This window comes from Geotrypetes seraphini, chromosome 8 (assembly GCF_902459505.1).
Source record: "Geotrypetes seraphini chromosome 8, aGeoSer1.1, whole genome shotgun sequence".
NCBI classification, from domain to species: Eukaryota; Metazoa; Chordata; class Amphibia; order Gymnophiona; family Dermophiidae; genus Geotrypetes; species Geotrypetes seraphini.
This window is the reverse complement of record NC_047091.1, coordinates 112,920,680-112,940,140: the sequence shown is the minus strand read 5'-3', so window position 1 is coordinate 112,940,140 and position 19,461 is coordinate 112,920,680. Positions and strand designations below refer to the sequence as shown.

Below are 19,461 nucleotides of genomic sequence, written 5' to 3'. Positions count from 1 at the left end.
GCTATGCTCTGTTACTTCAGTGTGTCATTCACAGCTATTTTGTAACTTGTAATCTTTGGAGAACTGCTTGGCCATATGATCCCCTCCCCCTCAATGCATTTTAAAAAGAGCACATCCCCAGTGCTTGAAGTTTTAATAAGGTTTCTTGGCCTGGATTCCCCTCCTTCCTGCTTTAACAGCCTGCAGGTTTGAGTACAGGAAATGATTTCATTTTGTGGGTCCCAAAGGCCGAATTTCTTTGTAACTAACTTGAGCAAGTAGCGCAGGATGCAGCTTGGCTGTGATTTACCACTTCCTGTGTTCTGAGAATGACATCTACAGGTAGCTTAGACTGGACCTCTCCTTTGTTTTATGTACCAAGCATAGATTGCATTAGTTTGTTTTTGGTTTTTTTGGAGGGGAAGTGGGGCTTCAAGGTATAATTTTCTTTGTGCAAGGTAGTGTAGAATCTTCATGTGTATAGAATAATCATGTCACTGCTAATAATAGTCTCTGCTTAACCTTTTTTAAAAAAATAAAAAAAATTTTTCAAGGAAATTTGTAAAGCAAACGATGCATGGTTTAACCAAAATATTCTCTTCACTTGTGAATTTTTTTCTTTATAAATTTCCTCATCTTTGATGGAATATAGCTATAAAGTTTCAGACTTGCCTTTTGGCTTGAGAAAAATGTTTGGGGGAGGGGGGAGGAAAGGTGATATGCATTTATATATATATACTGTATATATTGCACAGTCTATCCCAGGATCAGTCCCCATTCCCCTTCCTCACTGCAAGTACCAGTTTTTCCTTATAAGTCTGCACACCTTCCAAAAAGTTCATTTTGTTTGTCTGAGGTACCCTGTTACTTTACAGAATTTTACTTTATTCTTCTACCTAACCCTTAAGATCTATGCCTTAAGCAGGTATGTGATGAAACTGGGCACACATATATTTTCACAGCTTACCATAGGCATCTGTTCTAGTATACAAGGATAGAGCCTGGCGCATAGACTTGAGGACCACAATGTGTTAATAGCGATAATCATAATGAAATCAGATACTCTTAAAATAGTAAATTTGGGATGTTGAAAATCTGGAGGTGAGATGAGGGGGAAGGGTGGATGAAGTCTGCCCACCCTGCCTGAAGGTGGAAATGAACCTAGCTTTTTCATGCACATTCCTTCATGACTGTATATCTGTCATGCTTCTCTGCAAAGGCATGTATGTGTTTAGTGCCTAGCTGGAATTTATAAAATACATTTAAAACCTCTTTTCTCTGTCTCCCCACTCCTCCCTTTCTCCAGTGCCGCACAGCTGCCTGAAGTACTGGCCAGGTGCCAAGGGCTGGCAGATGGTGGAAGACTATTAGCTGCGCTTCACTCAATTCTCTCTCCCAGCTCTGCTATTTAATCAAGTTATAGAAAAAGTCAATTTACTTGGTGGTTATTCTTATTTTTGCAGCTTTTTCTACCCCGACATTTGCCCCATCACCAAATCTAAACAGTGGGGTGCCACATGTGGGTTTTTCACTTACCCCTCTTGGCAAATTACAAAAAAAGATAATGTTCCACTTTTTGATGTAGAAGCATTTTCCTATTTCCCTCCTCACCCATTCTATTTAGATTAAACTGAAATTACTGGTGCTGAAGGGTTAACTTAGGTATTTTAGCTATTGGAAGTTGGAAAGACTTCCCTTATTTCTTTGCTTCTCTCATGCTATCCCTGCCTTCGTTTCTCCTCATTACATCTTTCAGGAAAACAAATTAAGTATGCAGTCCAGTTGTAGTTTGCAGCAAAGTGTCAATCATGCATATGGGCTGGGGACAGTTGTGGTTTGTAGCAAAGTGTCAATCATGCATATGGGGTGAGGATGAAAACAGTTGAACATCTGTGAAAGGATGGCACTTGCAATTTGGGGAACACCTTTGTTAAAAAAAATTTTCTCTCTCTGAGGCAATCAACTCCTAGCTTGCTTTCCGACTTGGAATCTTACTTTTTTGACTGTCCCATAGCACATTAATGCCACATAGATTGCCTGTCTGCTATATTCGGTATACTTTGCCCTATTTCTGCCTATTTCTGCCTGCCAAGAGGGGTAAGTGAAAAACCCACATGTGGCACCCCACTGTTTAGATTTGGTGATGGGGCAAATGTCGGGGTAGAAAAAGCTGCAAAAATAAGAATAACCACCAAGTAAATTGACTTTTTCTATAACTTGATTAAATAGCAGAGCTGGGAGAGAGAATTGAGTGAAGCGCAGCTAATAGTCTTCCACCATCTTCTTCCTCACCTTGGGGGTCAGTTTTCAAACTGTGCCCCTCCCATCTTTCCTTGCCCCTACATCTTTAATTTTCCTCTTTATTTCCATAAATTATACTGTAAATTGCCCAGCTCTGTCCGTTGGGTAGGATAGCAAGAACCTAGTAAACTTGAATGCTTGCTTACTGGAAGAAATTCTTTGAAAATTGTCCCCTTGGTTTTGAGATTGTGAAAATGAGACTGGTCAGTTGGATGGACCTGGCTCGTATAATGCAAACACACAATATGAAGAATAAAAGGCTGGGTATGGTTTTTGGAGATGATGGAGAGGATAGCATTAAAAATACCACAAAACTGCAGCAAAATACTCAATACAAAAAATTATGCTACTTGTCCTATGGACAGTCCACCCTGAAATTTGTATCCGCACACAGCAAGTTTGCTTTCCCCTGAAACAGCTGTTTGTCACAGCAAAATGAGGTTACTTGTCGGGAGTTTTTGGAAGCCCAAAAAAGATTGTTTGAAGCATTTATAGTGTTTGCAATCTTTGGCACATAGTTGGCTGCCGTTTAATTTTGAGACTACTGTATATTTCACCCCTGACCATAAGAGGCACCCTAGCTTTAGAGGAGGAAAACAAGAAAAAAACGTTCTGAACCAAATTCTCCCTGCCAAGCTCTGCACCCAATCCCACACTCCTTGCTAGGCTGTGCACTCTGTCTCCCCTCCCTGCCAGGCTCTGTGCCCTATCCCCCCTCTGGTGGACTAGTGGTAGGCCGGGACAGGGCACTGGGCAGGCAGGCCTAGTGACAGACAGGCAGGCAGGCCTAGTGACAGACAGGCATACCTAGTGACAGACAGGCAAGCAAGGCCCCCCACCCGAGACAAGCAGGCAGGCAGGCCCCCCCCATACCTACCCCAAACTCCCCCCCCCCCGTACCTTATTTAAGTTCCTCCGATGGTCCTGCCCTTCCCTCCAGCTGACTCCCGACAGAGGGGCGCAAAATATCACCGCTTCATTAGCATGCGGAGGATGAGAGCCTCGCGACAGCAACCAAGCTGGCAATTATCCTGCACGGGCTGAGTACTTCTTTAAATGCCTTGTACATGCAGAGCAAATTGGACTTTATCTTTCTGCCTCTGAGGATCCTTTTAGTAAAAGCCCAGCTCTTTGGAGTGTGTGGTAGGCAGTCTGCTGGATGCATTTGGATTACTAGATGCTGTTTTAGGGTGGGGTAAAGAGAACAGACCCTTTTGAGGCAGTTACAAAGTGTAAGAGAGAGCAGGATTCATCCTTGTCCAGCTGAGGGTTTCCAGGGTTTAATACATGCGTCTGTTGAAGGGCTTTGATAAACCCACTGCTCTTTTCACGAAAGCAACTATGGTAGTTAAGCATCTTATCACTAAGTGAGAGAGAGAGAGGAAGGGCAACACAATACTTTCTTACGTAGCTGGTGTTCTTGGGAGGAGCTGGCAAAAAGATCAGGAACTTTTCAAAGTAACGGGCTACTGGCAGGAGCAGGCAGATCTCATACTTCCAACCATCCAAAAGCAGCACTTATTACTTCCAGCTGACTCCCATCAGAGCGGTGCGGGGGGCAGGCACATGCTTTTTGCATGCCTGCCTTGTCCCATGCTGCTCCATTCACAGAGCGGCACGGGACAGGGCAGGCATGCAGGGGGCATGCGCCTGCGTTTTGTACCGCTCTGTTGGGAGTCAGCTGGAGGGAAGGGCAGGACCACTGGAGAGACTAAATAAGGTAACAGGGGGTTGGGTATTCGCTCCATAAGACGCACCTTTATTTCCACCCACTTTTTGGGGGGAAATAAAGTACATCTTATACAGCAAAAAATACAGTATTGGAGACATAAGTGGAGTGTTTTTGCCTATGATGATAGGCAGCTCCATGTAACTGGCTGTAAATTGCTGCCACAATATTTTTGAGGCTTTTTTCTCCATTTAATTGTGATTCCTATAGTCATTAATGATGGTCTGTCCATGGGACACATATCATAATTTTTTGTATTGAGGATAACATTAAACCAGACTTATAACCAGTCAGTGATTAGATGGCCTGTGGCATCAGTTATTCTAAAATTTTCTTTGTTTTTGTATGTGGTGGTGTGTGCTTTTATTTCCTGGTGGCATTTTTGTACTTGACTGTTAACAGAATACATTCTCTGATGCCTAATGGTTACTCCTGGCAGAATTCTATGCAACTGCGCAATGCCGAATTTCCACAGAAGTGCACAGTCGCGCAGCATTCACTATTCCTGCACAGAATCTCAACGATGTCAGCTTCTTCAAGTCACAGTATCTGCAGCGATTCCCACAAGCTGCTTGCTGCTAACCTGGATGTCTCTCCGCTGCAGAGGGGAAGCTTCCAGGTTGGCAACAGGCAGCATGTAGGAATCACTGCCAATACCGCGACCCAAACAAGCAAGCCTTAGAGAATACGGGAGGGGAGGAAGGAAAGTTGCTGGCATAGGGGGAGGTGAGGGATGAGAGGAAGGAAAGATGCTTGCACAGGGGGAGGGGTGAGAGGAAGGAAAGATATTGAATCCAGAAGCAGAATGGAATGATGGAGATATGCCTGGCAATGAAAGAGGGAAGAGTGTAGGAGAAATGCTGGGCCATGGGAGAGAAGAGAGGGAGATGTCAGGCTATGAGGATGGGGAGGGAAGAAGAGTGAGCAGATGCTGGGCTTGGAGAATGACACGGTGGTTGTTACCCGCAGGTAACCCACTGAAACGGGGAGAGAAAAAATAGTGGTCGCTATGGGGATAAGGCCATTCACCCACCCCATGGAGCGGTGAATGTTCTTTTTTTATTTTAATTCTTTATTTGATTATTCATTATAATAACAAATATTCACAAATATCCATCAAATTCTGTATACAAGATACAACTTAACATATAAAGGAAATAAATCATCCATGATATAGTCCACATGTGGTCGCCAGTATTAAGTAAAAAGTAAAAATCTATCATCTAACATTGCATGCAGTAATTGGCCAATCCATATAGATATTACACCATCCTCCAATATATATAAAGTTATTAATAATAGAAATTATACTTTCAGCTTCCCTTTAATAAAGTCTTCTAACTGGACTGGTTCAAAAAAAGTATACTTATCACTTCCATACGAGACTAAGCATTTGCACGGAAATTTAAGAAAGAATGTAGCTCCAGCTGCTACTACCTTAGGTTTCAGCTGGAGGAATTGCTTCCTTTTATACTGAGTTTGTCTAGAGACATCTGGAAAAATTATCACACGTTAACCACAAAACAGGTCTTGTTTTTTCAAAAAATATAATTTCAAAATAGCCTGTTTTTCCATCTCTGTTTTGAAGACTACTAATAAAGTTGCTCGTTTATCATTTATATCTTTAGAGGATTCAAGGAATTGTGATAAATTCAAACTATCAGGTGAAACAAGTTTATCCATCTCACCTTCTTCAAGTATTTCTTTAGACACTCTTGGAATGTAATAGAGGTTATCTAACTCAAGATTATCCACTTTAATATAATGCAATATATCCCTCAAATACATTTTCAAGAGTTCCAAAGCAGACAAATAATGTGTTAAGGGAAAATTTAATAAACAAAGGTTTTTAGCTCTTAAGGAATTCTCTAATTTTTCTAACTTAGTATGAATCAACATACCATCTTTACAAGTAAATGCTGTTTCTAATATTAAAGTGTTCACAGCTTGATCTAATTTTTCTAACTTTTTTCCTGTTTCACTCTGATTAACATCAAATTCTTTAATTTTAACTGTAACATCCAGAGAAAATTGACATAATTTCAAAACAGTTTTTTGTAGTGTTGACTCTATTTTGTTAATGCTTAGCCATACATCGTTTAGAGTGATCTCTTTGTCCTTAGGAAGGACTTCAGAGCCTTGCCCCATGTCCATCTGCAGGAGCGGTGAATGTTCTTATCTGCACAGTGAAGCAATCGCAGATTGGGCGGTCCAGCATACCCACCTGATTGTCGCATCCTGCGTCATGCCATCTCCCTCCACCTCACCTTAGGTGCCAACTTTAATTCTTCTCCCAGCCACACACTTTCAATAAGCCCTGTGCGCGGGTACTTGAGTTGTTGAATCTTCTCCTCTGACGCAACTTCAAGCAGTCGCACGTGCAGCTGGGAGAAGAAGAATTAAAGTTGGCACCTAAGGTGAGGTGGAGGGAGGGAGATGGTGGAAAGCTGTGATCAGGCGGGAGGGGGCTGCTGGACTGTGTTCCCAGCTCACACTAGGAAAGAGGGAGTGAAAGGGAAAGAGATGCTGGGCTAAGGGGACAAAGAGGATGAGAAAGAAACCCACAGCAGGAAAAAAAGGGGAAGACAGGCAGGTGAGCCAGATGCTGGAAGCAGGGGGGGAGAAAGAGGGAAAGAAGCTAGATGGGGTTGCAGAGAAGAGACACATTGGGGTGGAAGAGGAAGAGAAGGGAAATCTAGACACAGGAAGGTAACAGAAACAGAGGGGAAATTATGTGCATGGGAGCATAGGGACAAAGACATAAAGGGAAGATACATGGGGGAATTATGTGCATGGGGGCAGAGACATAAAGAGGACATACATGGAGATGGTATATAGACACGGGGGGAGCAATGCCAGATACATAGGGGAGATATTAGAAATGGGGAAAATAGGAACACAGAAGTGAGATGGTTTGTGGGGATGGGACGGGAACCGAGTTCGCAGGCTCCGGCGGTTTGCAAAAATTGCATTGTAACACGCCACGAAGGTAGGAAGGAGGGAGAGAGAGAGAGGGGGTGCTGAAGGCGGTGGTGAGAGGGAAGGGTGGTAGTGGAAAGGAATGGAACAGATGCTGAAGGGAGATGTGGAAGACAGAGTGGGGAGATGACGCTAAAGGGAAAAGGGGAACAGAGAGTGGGGAGAAAATGCTGGAAGGGAAATGGGGAGCAGAGAGTGGGGAGAAGATGCTGGAAGGGAAATGGGGAACAGAGAGTGGGGAGAAGACGTTGAAAGGGGAGTGGGGATAAGACACTGGAAGGGAAGAAGACAGAGATGCCAGATTATGGGGGGGGAGTGGAGGGAAGAAGATGGGTGCAAGACCAATTGGGGGTGGTGAAGGGAGAGGCACAGTAACAGAGCAAATGGAAGACTCAGAGAAGACAGACAGTGGATGGAAGGAATTGAATGAGAAGATGAGGAAAGCAGAAACCAGACAACAAAGGTAGAAAAAAAATTTCTATTTATTTATTTATTTTGCTTTAGGATAAAGTAGTATATTAGTTGTGTTGATCAAAATTTATAAATAAAACCCTGCCAATTGAACATCTCTTTCTCTAGTTCAGCAGCCAGAACTTTGATTTATAAGGAAGGAATAAGCTAAATATCGCAGTACTGAGGCTTGTATGGATGCTACGGGGACAGTAGTTGTGGGGAGGGGCGGGGACAGTGGTGATGAGGATGGGGTGGGGACAGTGGTTGCGGGGACTGGGTGGGGACTAGGATGGTGGTCACGGGGATGGGGACCAATTTTTTCCCCATGGCAATCTCTAGCTGGGTTGTAAGGATGGAGGAAGGAAGACGCTGAGAATGGTAGAACCCTGAGGGGGAGGAGAGGGTAGCAAGGAAACAGATTAGAGGATAGGTAGTAGAGGTCAGAAATATGATAATGGGGAAGGGTATGTTGAAAATGAAAGAGATTGGAGGGCTGAAGAAGGAATGAGATGGGTAATTGGAGAGAAGATGGAAATTTTGATAGGTAGCTGAAAAGTGAGAGGAGAAGGGTAAGAAAGAAGCAGAAAAGAGCTAAAAGGAATGACCAATATAAAGGAGAGAGGAGAAAAGACAAATGAATAAGCAGCTGCTTGAAGGAGCATTAGCAGACAGGAAAGCAAAAAGAAAAAGAAACAGGAACCAAAATGATAGTAAAATAAAGCATCCAGACAAACTAAACTAAAGCTTAACTTTCTATACTTTCGCCAATTTATTCAGATCTCCTAAAGCAGGAGCGTCAGCGATGCTTCTTGCTGGCCATCCACTGCCACTGCTGCTCCTGTTTTAGGGGGCCCCTTGGGTCAGTCGTGAAGTGCTGCAGTGCATAGGTGCTCTGTGTACCGTCCTGTGGCTTCTCCCCTGGCCTCCCAGTCTCAGTCTGCTAATTAAGGCAGTCTGCAGAGGTGCTGTAGCGATCCTTAACAGGCTGCCATCGGCCTCCATAGCATGTTCCCTCTGCCGCGATCCCACCCTGAGCTAGGTTTTACAGAGAGAAGAAAAGTATTTTTTGTTTATTTTGTTTATACCACAGCACCAGTGTGGGTAGGAGAGGGCAAAAGGGGTGGGGTGGATGAAGAGGCTATAAAATAAACCCACCAGGATGTTTGGAAAAAACACCCAATTGGGCAGGAAAATGGAATCGAAAAATCAATTCAATAGGCTGAATCAAATCTAAAATTTTTCCCCTGAATCAGGCAGCACTAATATTCAGTTCACCTTTCAAACATCCCCCCCCCTCCTTGCTCTGACACCTCCCAATCACGAACCAAGCGCGGCTCAAACTTTAGGTAATGATCCACCTTATAAGAAAACAATCACTGCAATCCTCAATGTCCCAGTAACCCATCTCTACCACAAAGGCACCAGCTATCTCCACCACAAACTCTCGTGATAACTGCTAAGGTAAACGTTGCCTGCAAAAGTTGCGAGAACTCTGAACAGGTGGCGAGCAACTAACAAATCTCTCGAACTACAAAGAGATCGCACGGATCACCATCAAATCTCGCAAGGGTTGGGTGATGCTATTCCTCTCGTTTTCGAGCAGGGAGGACGGAAGCAGTCGCAAAGAATTGTATTCTGCCATACATGTTCATGTTGTTATACAAGGTAAACAATATATATTTTAAAAATTAAGTACACTTGGTATATATATATAATATATGTTGTTGGTAGATCATTTTAACTTGGTCATTTTAAAAGTAGCTCGCAAGCCAAAAAAGTGTGGGCACCCCTGCTCTAAATATCCAAACATTATTGCCTATCGGAATAAGAAATGAAGGGAAAAAGTATTTCAGAGTTGAGATGTTTCTAGTGCTTTCTGTGTGTTAAAAATGATTTGGGGCTATGAGTGTGGTATGTTCTTTGTATATTTTGTCTGTTAATCACTAGTAGTGTGTAGGATTTAATCATTTTCTCCACATTGCAAATATCCATGACTGATTTAGTGGCTTGACCACATTGTTGTAACACAGGTCTGTCATGTCCAGAGAGCCTGCATGCTCTGCAGATGCCACTTTTGAGGGGCCTGCGGAGAGGAAAAATGATGGCAGCTACTATGGCAACCCCTTCTGGGTCCAGGGCAATGCTAAAACTTAGGGCTAGATACACTAAGGGCACAGATCGGATCCGATCCGTGAGCAATCCGTGTCCGGGGAGCTGATTTACAAATCGCTCTCATGCCCCAACCGACTGCATGGATCACTATAAAGCGATCCCGACGCATGCACAGACCATCTGTAGAAGGTCTGCTGCGCATGTGCTGGCCCTCCGTGGCAGGCAGAGCTGCAAAGACCTGCTGGAGCTTGTCCCTGCAACTGACAATGCTAAACCCCTCATACTTCTTCAGTTTGGTTGGGTTAATTGTTGTGCAATGGCCATGGTTTTTCTTCAGTGCAGTATTTTTCTCATTAACAAGAAACAGACCAACGCAATCCTCTGAGTTTTTGTTTTGTTTTGTTTTTAATTTAAATCTAAATTCCACTTTTAACTTTTTATAGCGAACCCGTGGTTTTAATCCGCTTTAAACCCGCAAATTAAAACTACGGGCTTGCACTGCGGGGGAAAAAGGCCGGGGCAGAAGCAGGATGGCGAGTCGGGGCAGAAGCAGGGCGGTGATCGTGGCTGAGAACAGGAGAGTCGGGGCAGAGTTGGGGTAGTGAACAGGAGACTTGAGGCAGAAGCAGGTCAGCAATCGTGGCTGAGAGCAGGAGAACAGGAGAGTCGGGGCAGAGAACAGGAGACTTGGGGCTGAAGCAGGGTGGTGATCGGGGCAGAGAAGCAAGGCAGTCGGAAAGGACCTGAGTGACTGGTCCTCAGCAGTCGCTTATTTTTGGATTGGTCAGCCCAGTCGGTGTCCTTCTTTTTGTTTTGTTTGTTTTTGTTATTTTTGAGAATCGCTGCCTGCCTACAATTTGAATGTCGTTCCCCTTGCATGCGCGGATCGGAAGATGATCGGGACAGAGGTTAGTGAATCAGGTCGGAGGGAAATCTGATTGCAAAGGGGTCGCTATGTGGTCGGGACTTGATCAGTGGGCTTAGTGAATCTAGCCCTTAGTCTCTAAAATTACCTTTGGCTTGTGGGGGGGAAGGGGGGTGATATTTTATGAAATGTGGTAGTTTCTTCTTCTGAACTTCAGGAAAGTCCGTCAGAACACACACCAGGACTCCTTCCAAACCCTGCAGCATGAGTCCTAAATTTGATCAGTACAAGGATTTCTAAGTGTAAATGGGTTTTTCAGTGGGAAAATACCTTTTTGAAAATCACCTACCCTTCTTGTGGGGAAAGTGGGCCACTCTGAGCATGGCCAGGGGAGGACACTGGAAGTACATGCCTGCTTCTGCCTACTTTCCACTATTTAATTTTATAGCTACAAGCCCTGCTTGGAGTGGGGGAACTTCCTCTCAGCAGCTGGCGTAATATTTGAACGGGAAATGTGTGAAGTCCATTACTTTATTGTTTTTAATCTGCTTGCATACCTGCTACAAAATGCCCTCTAAGGCCTAGATTCTCAAAAAAAAAAACTGTGTAAAAAATTGATGAGCTGCTATCGTAGCCATTATAGTAGTGATTTTAAATAAGCAAGTCATTTTCCAAAAACCACTCATGCAAATGAAGTTGGCGGAGCAAAGACTCGCTAAATTTGCATGTGCCCATCACTGGTGATAATGATGGGCACATGCGCAGAATAAATGCAGCAACAACAGCAAAAAAAAACAGCAGGATAGGAGGAGCCTTGAACAACCTGGGCCATTCAGAGCCTTAGGCCCCTTCCCGGTGCATCCTAGGGGAGGGGTAGGCCCGCCATTATGAAGAGGCAGGCAACTGGCCGGAGGGAGTAGGCATCCCTTCAGCAAGCCATGTAAGATAAGAGGGGGGATCATTGAAGGCATGGGGGAGTGTTGCAAGGCAATGGGAGAGTGTGGGCATCTCTCGTGCTGCCGAGGGGGGTAGGGTGTTGTTGGTTGGCAGCAGGAGAGATTGGGCATCTCTCCCGCTGCAAGTGGGTGGGGGGGTGTCGGTTGGCAGCGGGAGATATTAGCCATCTCTCCCGCTGCCGGGGGATGTGTTGGTTTGGTGGGAGAGATTGGGCATCTCTTCCGCTGCTGAGAGGGGTTGGGGAGGTGTTGGTTGTCGGTGACGCAGCAGGAGAGAGAGGGTTTCTCTCCTGTCGAACTTTGAGATTTAAAAAAAAAAATTTAAACTACATATCAAAACACATGCCAGAGATCTGGTTTTCACAGTTTTGGCACTACTGCCACCCCCCGGACCAGTCACTGTTCCCAAAAGCTGACGCCGCTCTTGGAGAATGGCTCAGCGATTTTTAAGAATCCACTGGAGTGCTTGTTTAAATATTGAAGAGCCCTTTCGCATAGCAGTGTCGGAGACTGATAGAAAGCTTGCAAAAGACCTCTGTAAGCATTTTGATAATTCTGCTGCCAAAATACATACTCGCTAAATCAGCTGCAACCTATTTAGTGAGCACGATTAGGCAGATTTTATTTTGAGGATCTGGTCCTAATTGATTTCTTGTTTAGTGACTTGACTTCTTTCCTCCGTGGGCTATTGAATAGATATTTTAATGAATTCATTGGTTACCCATGGGTACAAGTAGATGAACTATTACTGGAACTAATGTGCAGGTCAAGTGCTGACAGTGAAATCAGGTGGGCATTTGCCGACAAGTGACTTCAGACAGTCTGCCTGCTCACCCTTCAAGCTCATTCTGAAACCAACACTCATGAGTTTCCAGGTGCAGTGGAAGTACAATTTGGGAAGGGAGCCAGTGAAGCTGTTTGCATAAAAGGTGAAATTCATGAAGATGCATACTTCATTCCTTCTCTCACTCCCATCCAGTATCAAAAGGAGGAATGGAGGGTGGTTTTGGTTTGGTTTTTTTTTTAGTATTTCCTTTTTTTTTTAATCAATATTGTATTCTCGCCTAGAATTTTGATAGACGTGTAATCAAATTTTAAATAAACTATGATACTATGAACATTAGATTTCAAGAAGGGGATATATGCAGTTGTGAAGAATCATGCCTTATATCTTCTTGGGCCTGGTAAAAAAAGCTATTAAATGTGAAGATTTTGCTCCAAAAAGCTCAGATTGTAATATTGCTCAAGCCAGGGAAGGATCCGTTATTCCCGTCCTGATCGATTTTCAGAGGGTTGTGTTTGTGAGGAGCTAGCTAAATTAAAGGTAGACAAAGCGATGGGGCCAGATGGTGCTGAAGGAACTTAGGGAATTTCTGGTGGCTCCTTTGACTGACCTTTGCCAATGCTTCTCTAGAGTCAGGAGTGGTACCAGAGGACTGGATAAGGGTGGATGTGGTCCCTCTCCACAAAAGTGGAAGTAAGGAAGACATAGGGAATAACAGGCTGGTAAGTCTGACTTCTGTGGTAAACAAATTCATGAAAATGCTTTTAAAACAGAGAATAGTGAAGTTTCTGGAATCTGGAGGATTACAGGACCAGAAGCATCATGGATTCACTAGAGGTAGCTCTTGTCAGACAAATCTGATCAATTATTTTGACTGGGTCACCAGAGAATTGGATAGAGGGAGTGTGATAGATGTGGTATATTTAGATTTTAGCAAAGCCTTTGACTATTATAAACTGAGTGTCCTCGGGATGGGCCCCAAAGTGATGGGCTGGGTCAGGAACTGGTTGAGTGGAAGGCAACAGAGGATGGAGATCACTCTCAAAAAAGGGATGTTACCAGTGGTGTGCCGGTTCTGTTCTTGAGCCTGTTCTTTTTAACATTTTTGTAAGTGATATTGCTTAAGAGCTGTCAGGTAAGAATTGCCTCTTTGCAGATAATACCAAAATCTGCAATAGAGTAGATACCCCGGATGGTATGAATAAGATGAAGAAAGATCTAACGAAGCTTGAAGAATGGTCTGCAATTTGGCAGCTAAAATTTAATGCTAAGCAATGCAAGGTCATGCATTTGGGCTGCATAAACTCAAGGGAACGGTACAGTATAGGGGGTGAAGAACTTATGTGCATAACAGAAGAACGGGACTTGGGTGTGATTGTATGCGATGATCTTAAGATGGCCAAACAGGTTGAAAAGGTGACAGCTAGAAGGATACTAGGGTGCATAGAGAGAGGTATGGCCAATGAGAAAAAGGAGGTATTGATACCCCTGAATAAGACTTTGGTAAGACCTCATTTAGAATAGTGTGTGCAATTCTGGAGACCACACCTTCAAAAAGATATAAAAAGGATGGGCAGACTGGATGGGCCATTAGGCCTTTATCTGCCATCTTGTTCCTATATTTCTTACCCGCCTTATGTTGTTATTGAGTGCGGAAGCAAAGCTATTCGCTAAACTTCTAGCTAATTGCTTGGCCCCAAACCTTACCTTCTGTGATAGCTTCCCCACAGGTTGAATAAGGCCGAACAACAACTAAGAATTTGCGGACAATTTTAACATCCTTGGAATGGATAGAGAGAAAGAACATTCCATCCATGCTAGTCAGCTTTGATGCAGAAAAGTCTTTGACAGGGTTGTCTGGGATTTTCTTTTCTGCACTTTTACGCACTATGGTTTGGACAGATTTTTTTAGTAAGGCAGTTCAGGCGCTATATTGTCATCCATCCCCAGGCAAAGGTAAGGGTAATTGGAGTTTGCTCTCAGAGGGAACACGATAGGGCTGCCCTTTTTCACACCTCCTTTCTGTCTTATCTTTGGATCCTTTGATACACAAAATTATGGCTAATCCCAAAATAAGAGGTATTCTAATTGGGGGGCATGAATTCAAGATCTATGCTTTTGCGGATGACTTATTCGTTCATCTAATGACACTTCAGGCTTCCTTTTTGGGTCTAATGGCACTTTTCAAAGAATACGGAGATTTCACTGGTTTTCAGCTTAATCTTACTAAATCTTTGGCTATGGAAACTGTAGCAACTGTTAGACTAGAGTGGACTGGGGGTTTTTCTTTGTGCTGAGCAGAAGGGTCATTTCGCTATTTAGGGGTACAGCTCACTAATGACACCAAGTTGCTCTATCGAGCTAATTTGGATAGTCTGATGACCTCTACTAAACAGTGTCTTATCTCAGTAGACATATTTGCCCATCTCCCTTCAAGGGAGAGTTCAATTATATTGCATGATTATTTTCCCTAGATGGTTATATAAGCTTCAGCTGTTCCATATTTGTATTCAGAGGATAAATGTTCAGCAGTTGAACCGGATGTTGGTTCGCTTTCTGTGGCAGGTTCACTTTCTGTCAGGTTCATGAGTTATGCTGTTGGACTGTGCCATGTCTAGATGTTTGTTCCTTGTGGTGTACCTGCAGTGTTTAAATAAAGAATTACTAAAAAAAAAATACTAAAAAAAAATAAATACTTGCTCAGCTCCTGGAAGTTGGGTGCCTTGGGCCTCCTGGATCTTGGTAAATATAATGTGGCTTGCCTGCTCCAATATTTAGGTGGCTGGTGCTTATTTAGCATGGATTATATTTTCACAGACTATGAAACTGCTTTGCTTTCTTCTTTGGTGTGTTCTCTCTTTGATGCAGATTCCCTCTCGAGAATTACCTTGTGAGCTTCGAAATAGTGGAGTTCTTAGGTCTTTACAATTTGCTTGGAGGGAACTGGTGTGATTGCTATGGGGTAATCTGCATGTCTCTGATCAGTTATCAGTTTTAACCTGATACTGATAATCCAAGTTTCTCCCTATGGGACCCAGTGAGGGTTCGTTCTGCTGGAACATGTTAAGACTAATGGAATGCTGCGGACTTGGGATTCCTTTCAGGAGTTGCATCTCACTGGTTTAGGAGGCTTGTTTGAGTATAAACAGGTCCAACATTATGTGGGCTTTCTATCACAAGCTGGCCTGAAAACTCATATGGTGGCTAAATTGCACAATTTCTTTGAACAATTTCTGGATAATGGTTTATTGGTTTATTATATCCTGGTAAGGATTATGGGGATTTGGGGCTTCAAAGGAGTTGGGACCTGGGTATACCTGTGGAGGCACTGGGTTTTCTTGTTTAATTAAGCATATACCAGGGATCTCATTGAGTACAGAACTTAGGGAATGCCAGTACAGGGTGGTGCATCGGGCTTATTTTACACAAGAACAGGTCTATAAGGCAGGGGGGATAGATACTCCATTCTGTCCTGAATGTCACTAGGTCACCAACTCGTTTTATCATGCTTATTGGTCTTGTCCAAAAATAAAGGCATTCTGGAGAGATATTCTACAATACTTAGAACTCATTTTTAGCCACTCTCTCCCTTTGTCCCCAGCAGGATGTCTTCTGGATAAATATGAATCTTATCGTATACTTGCTAGGGGACATTGGTTGTTGATTAGGAAAACAACAGTCTTGGGTAAAAAGAAAAAAAATAATCCTTAGTGTTTAGATGCAATCAGCTACCATTCTTTTTTGGGCCTGATGGAATCATCTTCATGATTTGATGGGTTTAGAACAGAGACATGCCCATCTTAATTAAAAACGGAAACAACTCTTTCTGCAAATTTGGGATTCTTATATTCAATCTTTAGCGCCCAGGGCTAGAAGTTTAGTCCTTAACTCTTTTTAAGTTTGGGATTGGACTGTGCAGTAATGCAGGGGACCCTTCCTGGACTGAATGCTTGGTGCGTGAGGTTTGTTTGTTTGTTTCTTCTGCTCCTTCTTCTCCTCGCTTTTCTAGGGGAGGAAGTTCCTTCTTTACACTATGGGTTCATTTTGGGGTTGAGACAGCTTTTAGGGGAGTACAAAAGTCCAACTCTCCTAGTTTTTATGTTCCTTTCTTTGGGAAGTTTTTGCTGAGTCCAATTGGATGGTAGGGGGGAGCTATTTGGGAGATGACAAGGGGAGTTATTGTTACTGGAATTCAATATTTACTCTTTGTATGCATTGTTGGAACTGTTTATACTTTATTAATAAAAAAAGGTTTAAAGTAAATGTGAAGATTTCTCTAGAGCAATAGGGAAGGACAGGCACATGGGATCTCTTAGGGAGAGGAGGATATAGTGGATGGGCAGACTAGATGGGCCATTTAGCCTTTATCTGTCACGTTTCTATGACTGAAGAGAGATGGTTTTAATAAAGATCTTCTGAATCGGTTGTTAAAAGCACAGACAAACTAAACTCTCATTGCTCAGGTGTACCCCTCCAACTCAGGTGATGACTACAGCAGGGACCCTGCTGGGTATGCTTCCTCTAAACCTACCAGCACTGTGTACTCTGCAGCCTTCTACATGCCAGGTCAGTCTTTATGGACTATTAATTTATAAAATAAAAAAATTGTTTTCAAAGTTGATAAAGCCACAGCCTAACATTTTTAAGTCTCCATTTCTTATTGAAGAGCAGCATGTTGTGTTTTTTGTTTTTGTTTTTTTCTGCAAGTCCTGAATGTCTGCAATGCTCACTTAGTTTGTACACAAGAAGGGAACAGAAATGAGTGGTGAATGTCCATAGTTTATAGAGAAACCGGTTTTCTATCTCCTGCTATCCCCAAGTGCCTGATACTGTGGCCAAACTTATCTAGTGTGCAGGGCAAACTCTTCTTCTCCAAGGACAAGCAAGTATTATATTCTCACATGTGGGTGACGTCCATACTGCCCGATATCAGCTGGTGAGACTCATCATTCTCAGCGGAGCTGAGAAGCTGCGTCTTAAGTGTGCGCAGCACGTCAAACTTTTTCGGTTTCTATTTCTTCCTGTTATTATTTTTCTTACTTTTTGTCATAATTCTTTACTTTCTTAATGTTCCTTTATTTCTACTGAGTTCACTTCCTCAAATTTTTACATTTTTGGCCTTAGGACCTCTTTGAGCCCTTTTTTTCCTTCAGGAGCATCAATCATTTTTGGCTTCATTTTTACTCGAGCTGCCTGGACCATTGAGCCTCTTGACTTCTTTGTATTGGCCATTTTCCTCTCCATGTTAAAATCAGTATCAAGCAGCTTCAAAAAGAATTCTCGATTTTACAATAGGACCATTTCAGATTCTGATTCACCGAACAGGTGCATCCAGTGCCTAGGTCCTGTCATCAGTACATTTTCTGTGTCCTCTGTTGCCACATGCAAAAGAGGTCACTTCAAGTCCAAAAACTTAAATTCAAGAAACTCTTTGGTTCAGCATTGGAATACATCCCCAACATTGCTGGGGACTGTGACCTCAATGCTCAAACACCTGTTACACCAGTATTGACGTTTGCATCAGCTGCATCGACACCACATCGGGAGCATTGGGTTCCACACAGAGATTCTACTTCCTCTTCATCGTTGCCTCGAGTGTCGGGGCAATTTCAATAAACAAACCCAAATAGAAAGAATAGTCCAAATATCAAATATAAAAATTTTTTTTCAAAAAAACAAGGACTTTTAGCTTATCAAAAAAAAAACAACAAACAAAGCTACTTTTTCATTTATTTGTTTAATGAATAACTTAAAGTAAAAGAAAGTCCTCGGTTATCACAACTCCTGCAGAGAAACCTCTGAAACATGGAGTTATGGATTGCAATCAACCCACTAGGGTATTTTTTGTGAAAACATTCCAGGACATCTTAATTAATGTGATAAAGTAAAAGTGTTGATGTGTTCAAGTGAAAGCTCAAAAACACTAAGTTCAACTAAATAATTCACAGTCTTTGTATCAATAAACATCAAAAAGAGTCCAATATCCACTGTTATATCTAATTTTATAAACCAGAACTCTCATAGAGTATACTTATCTTGTGATGTCTTCAATACTGGTTCAAAAACCCTCCGAGCATGCTATTATCCAGTTCACATTTGAACACTCAACAGAGCTCCGTTTCGGAGGTCTCCCCCCTCTTTTGGGAGCAAAATGCACTGCTTGTATATAATCAAGATCTACATGAAGGGGATAAAATGAAAATGGCGCTCTGATGTGGAAATACCCCCAAGTTAATCCGCAAATAAAGAACAACATGCTGACATAAGAAATCAGAGTTAGTAACATAAAGATCAGCTGAAAAGACGTACTGACGTTAACATTTAACATGCAAGCTTTAAATGCACCCAGCGAAAAAAGTAAAAATAAAAAAATCAAGCAAAAAGAAACAAAAATATATATAAATGTAAAGACAGGTCAAATGATGGAATACCACATAATAAATTCATTCAAACCCTGAGGCTGCATAATTTGTAATTCAAAAATCCAGTATTGTTCTCAGAGTTGCATTCATTCCAATTTGTTACCATTGTAGTAGTCGGGGATTTTTTCAATAATGAACCATTTCAAATCAGAAAAAATATGTTGTCTCTGTTGGCAATGGGGAACGATAGGATAGGAGAGGTAAGGAAAACGGTATTCAAACGACTTCTATGTTCGATCAGTCTGGTTCTCACAACCCTTTGTGTACATCCCACATACACGAGTGCACATGGACAAATTATAATATATATAACCCATGCCAATTTACAGTTTGTAATTGATGTTAAGGTATAACTTTTTAATGTATCTGGATTGGTCCACTGATTACACTCCAGAGTGGGACATAGCACATAAGATAAGAAACACAAAATTTCTTTCACTTCTAGGCATACTACTGGATTCTCCCAGGCATCAACTTTGACGCACAGAAAGCATCAATACCCAGAGGACCATTTTCTATCTCTTCAGTGTCATCTCCACAGAAGCATACTTTGACATCAAGGTCTTCCATGCCATTCCAACCAGTACAACAGATTGTTCTTATGCAAATGTCTTTTGGTAACAGCACCAACTCTTCAGGAGGACATCCAGCAATGCTCAGACAAGCTTTTTGGGCTATTTCACATGGTCTTCTCAGGCTGTAAAGATTACAATGCCTGCATCAAAGCTTCAATCCAAGACAAGATCACACACTCCTGCTTGGCATCAACCATTAGAGTTGATGGATGCCCACTCAATGCATGCTGGACACTCATTACATTAGACCAACCCTTTGCTTAACTAAGAGCATCTCCAAACCACCCACAAAAAGTCTCTTTTCAA

The 19,461-nt window shown here is 42.6% G+C and overlaps 1 protein-coding gene across 6 annotated transcripts in view; it reads left to right on the top strand.

The window, feature by feature from the left end:
* The window catches only part of TCF3 (transcription factor 3), a 288,408-nt gene that overhangs the window by 203,851 nt on the left and 65,096 nt on the right, over nt 1-19,461 (top strand). For all 6 annotated transcript variants that reach the window (XM_033954328.1, XM_033954326.1, XM_033954331.1 and 3 more), the window contains exon 9: nt 16,622-16,724. In XM_033954328.1, the coding sequence (XP_033810219.1) occupies nt 16,622-16,724 (103 nt within the window). The remainder of the gene's footprint in view (nt 1-16,621; nt 16,725-19,461) is intronic.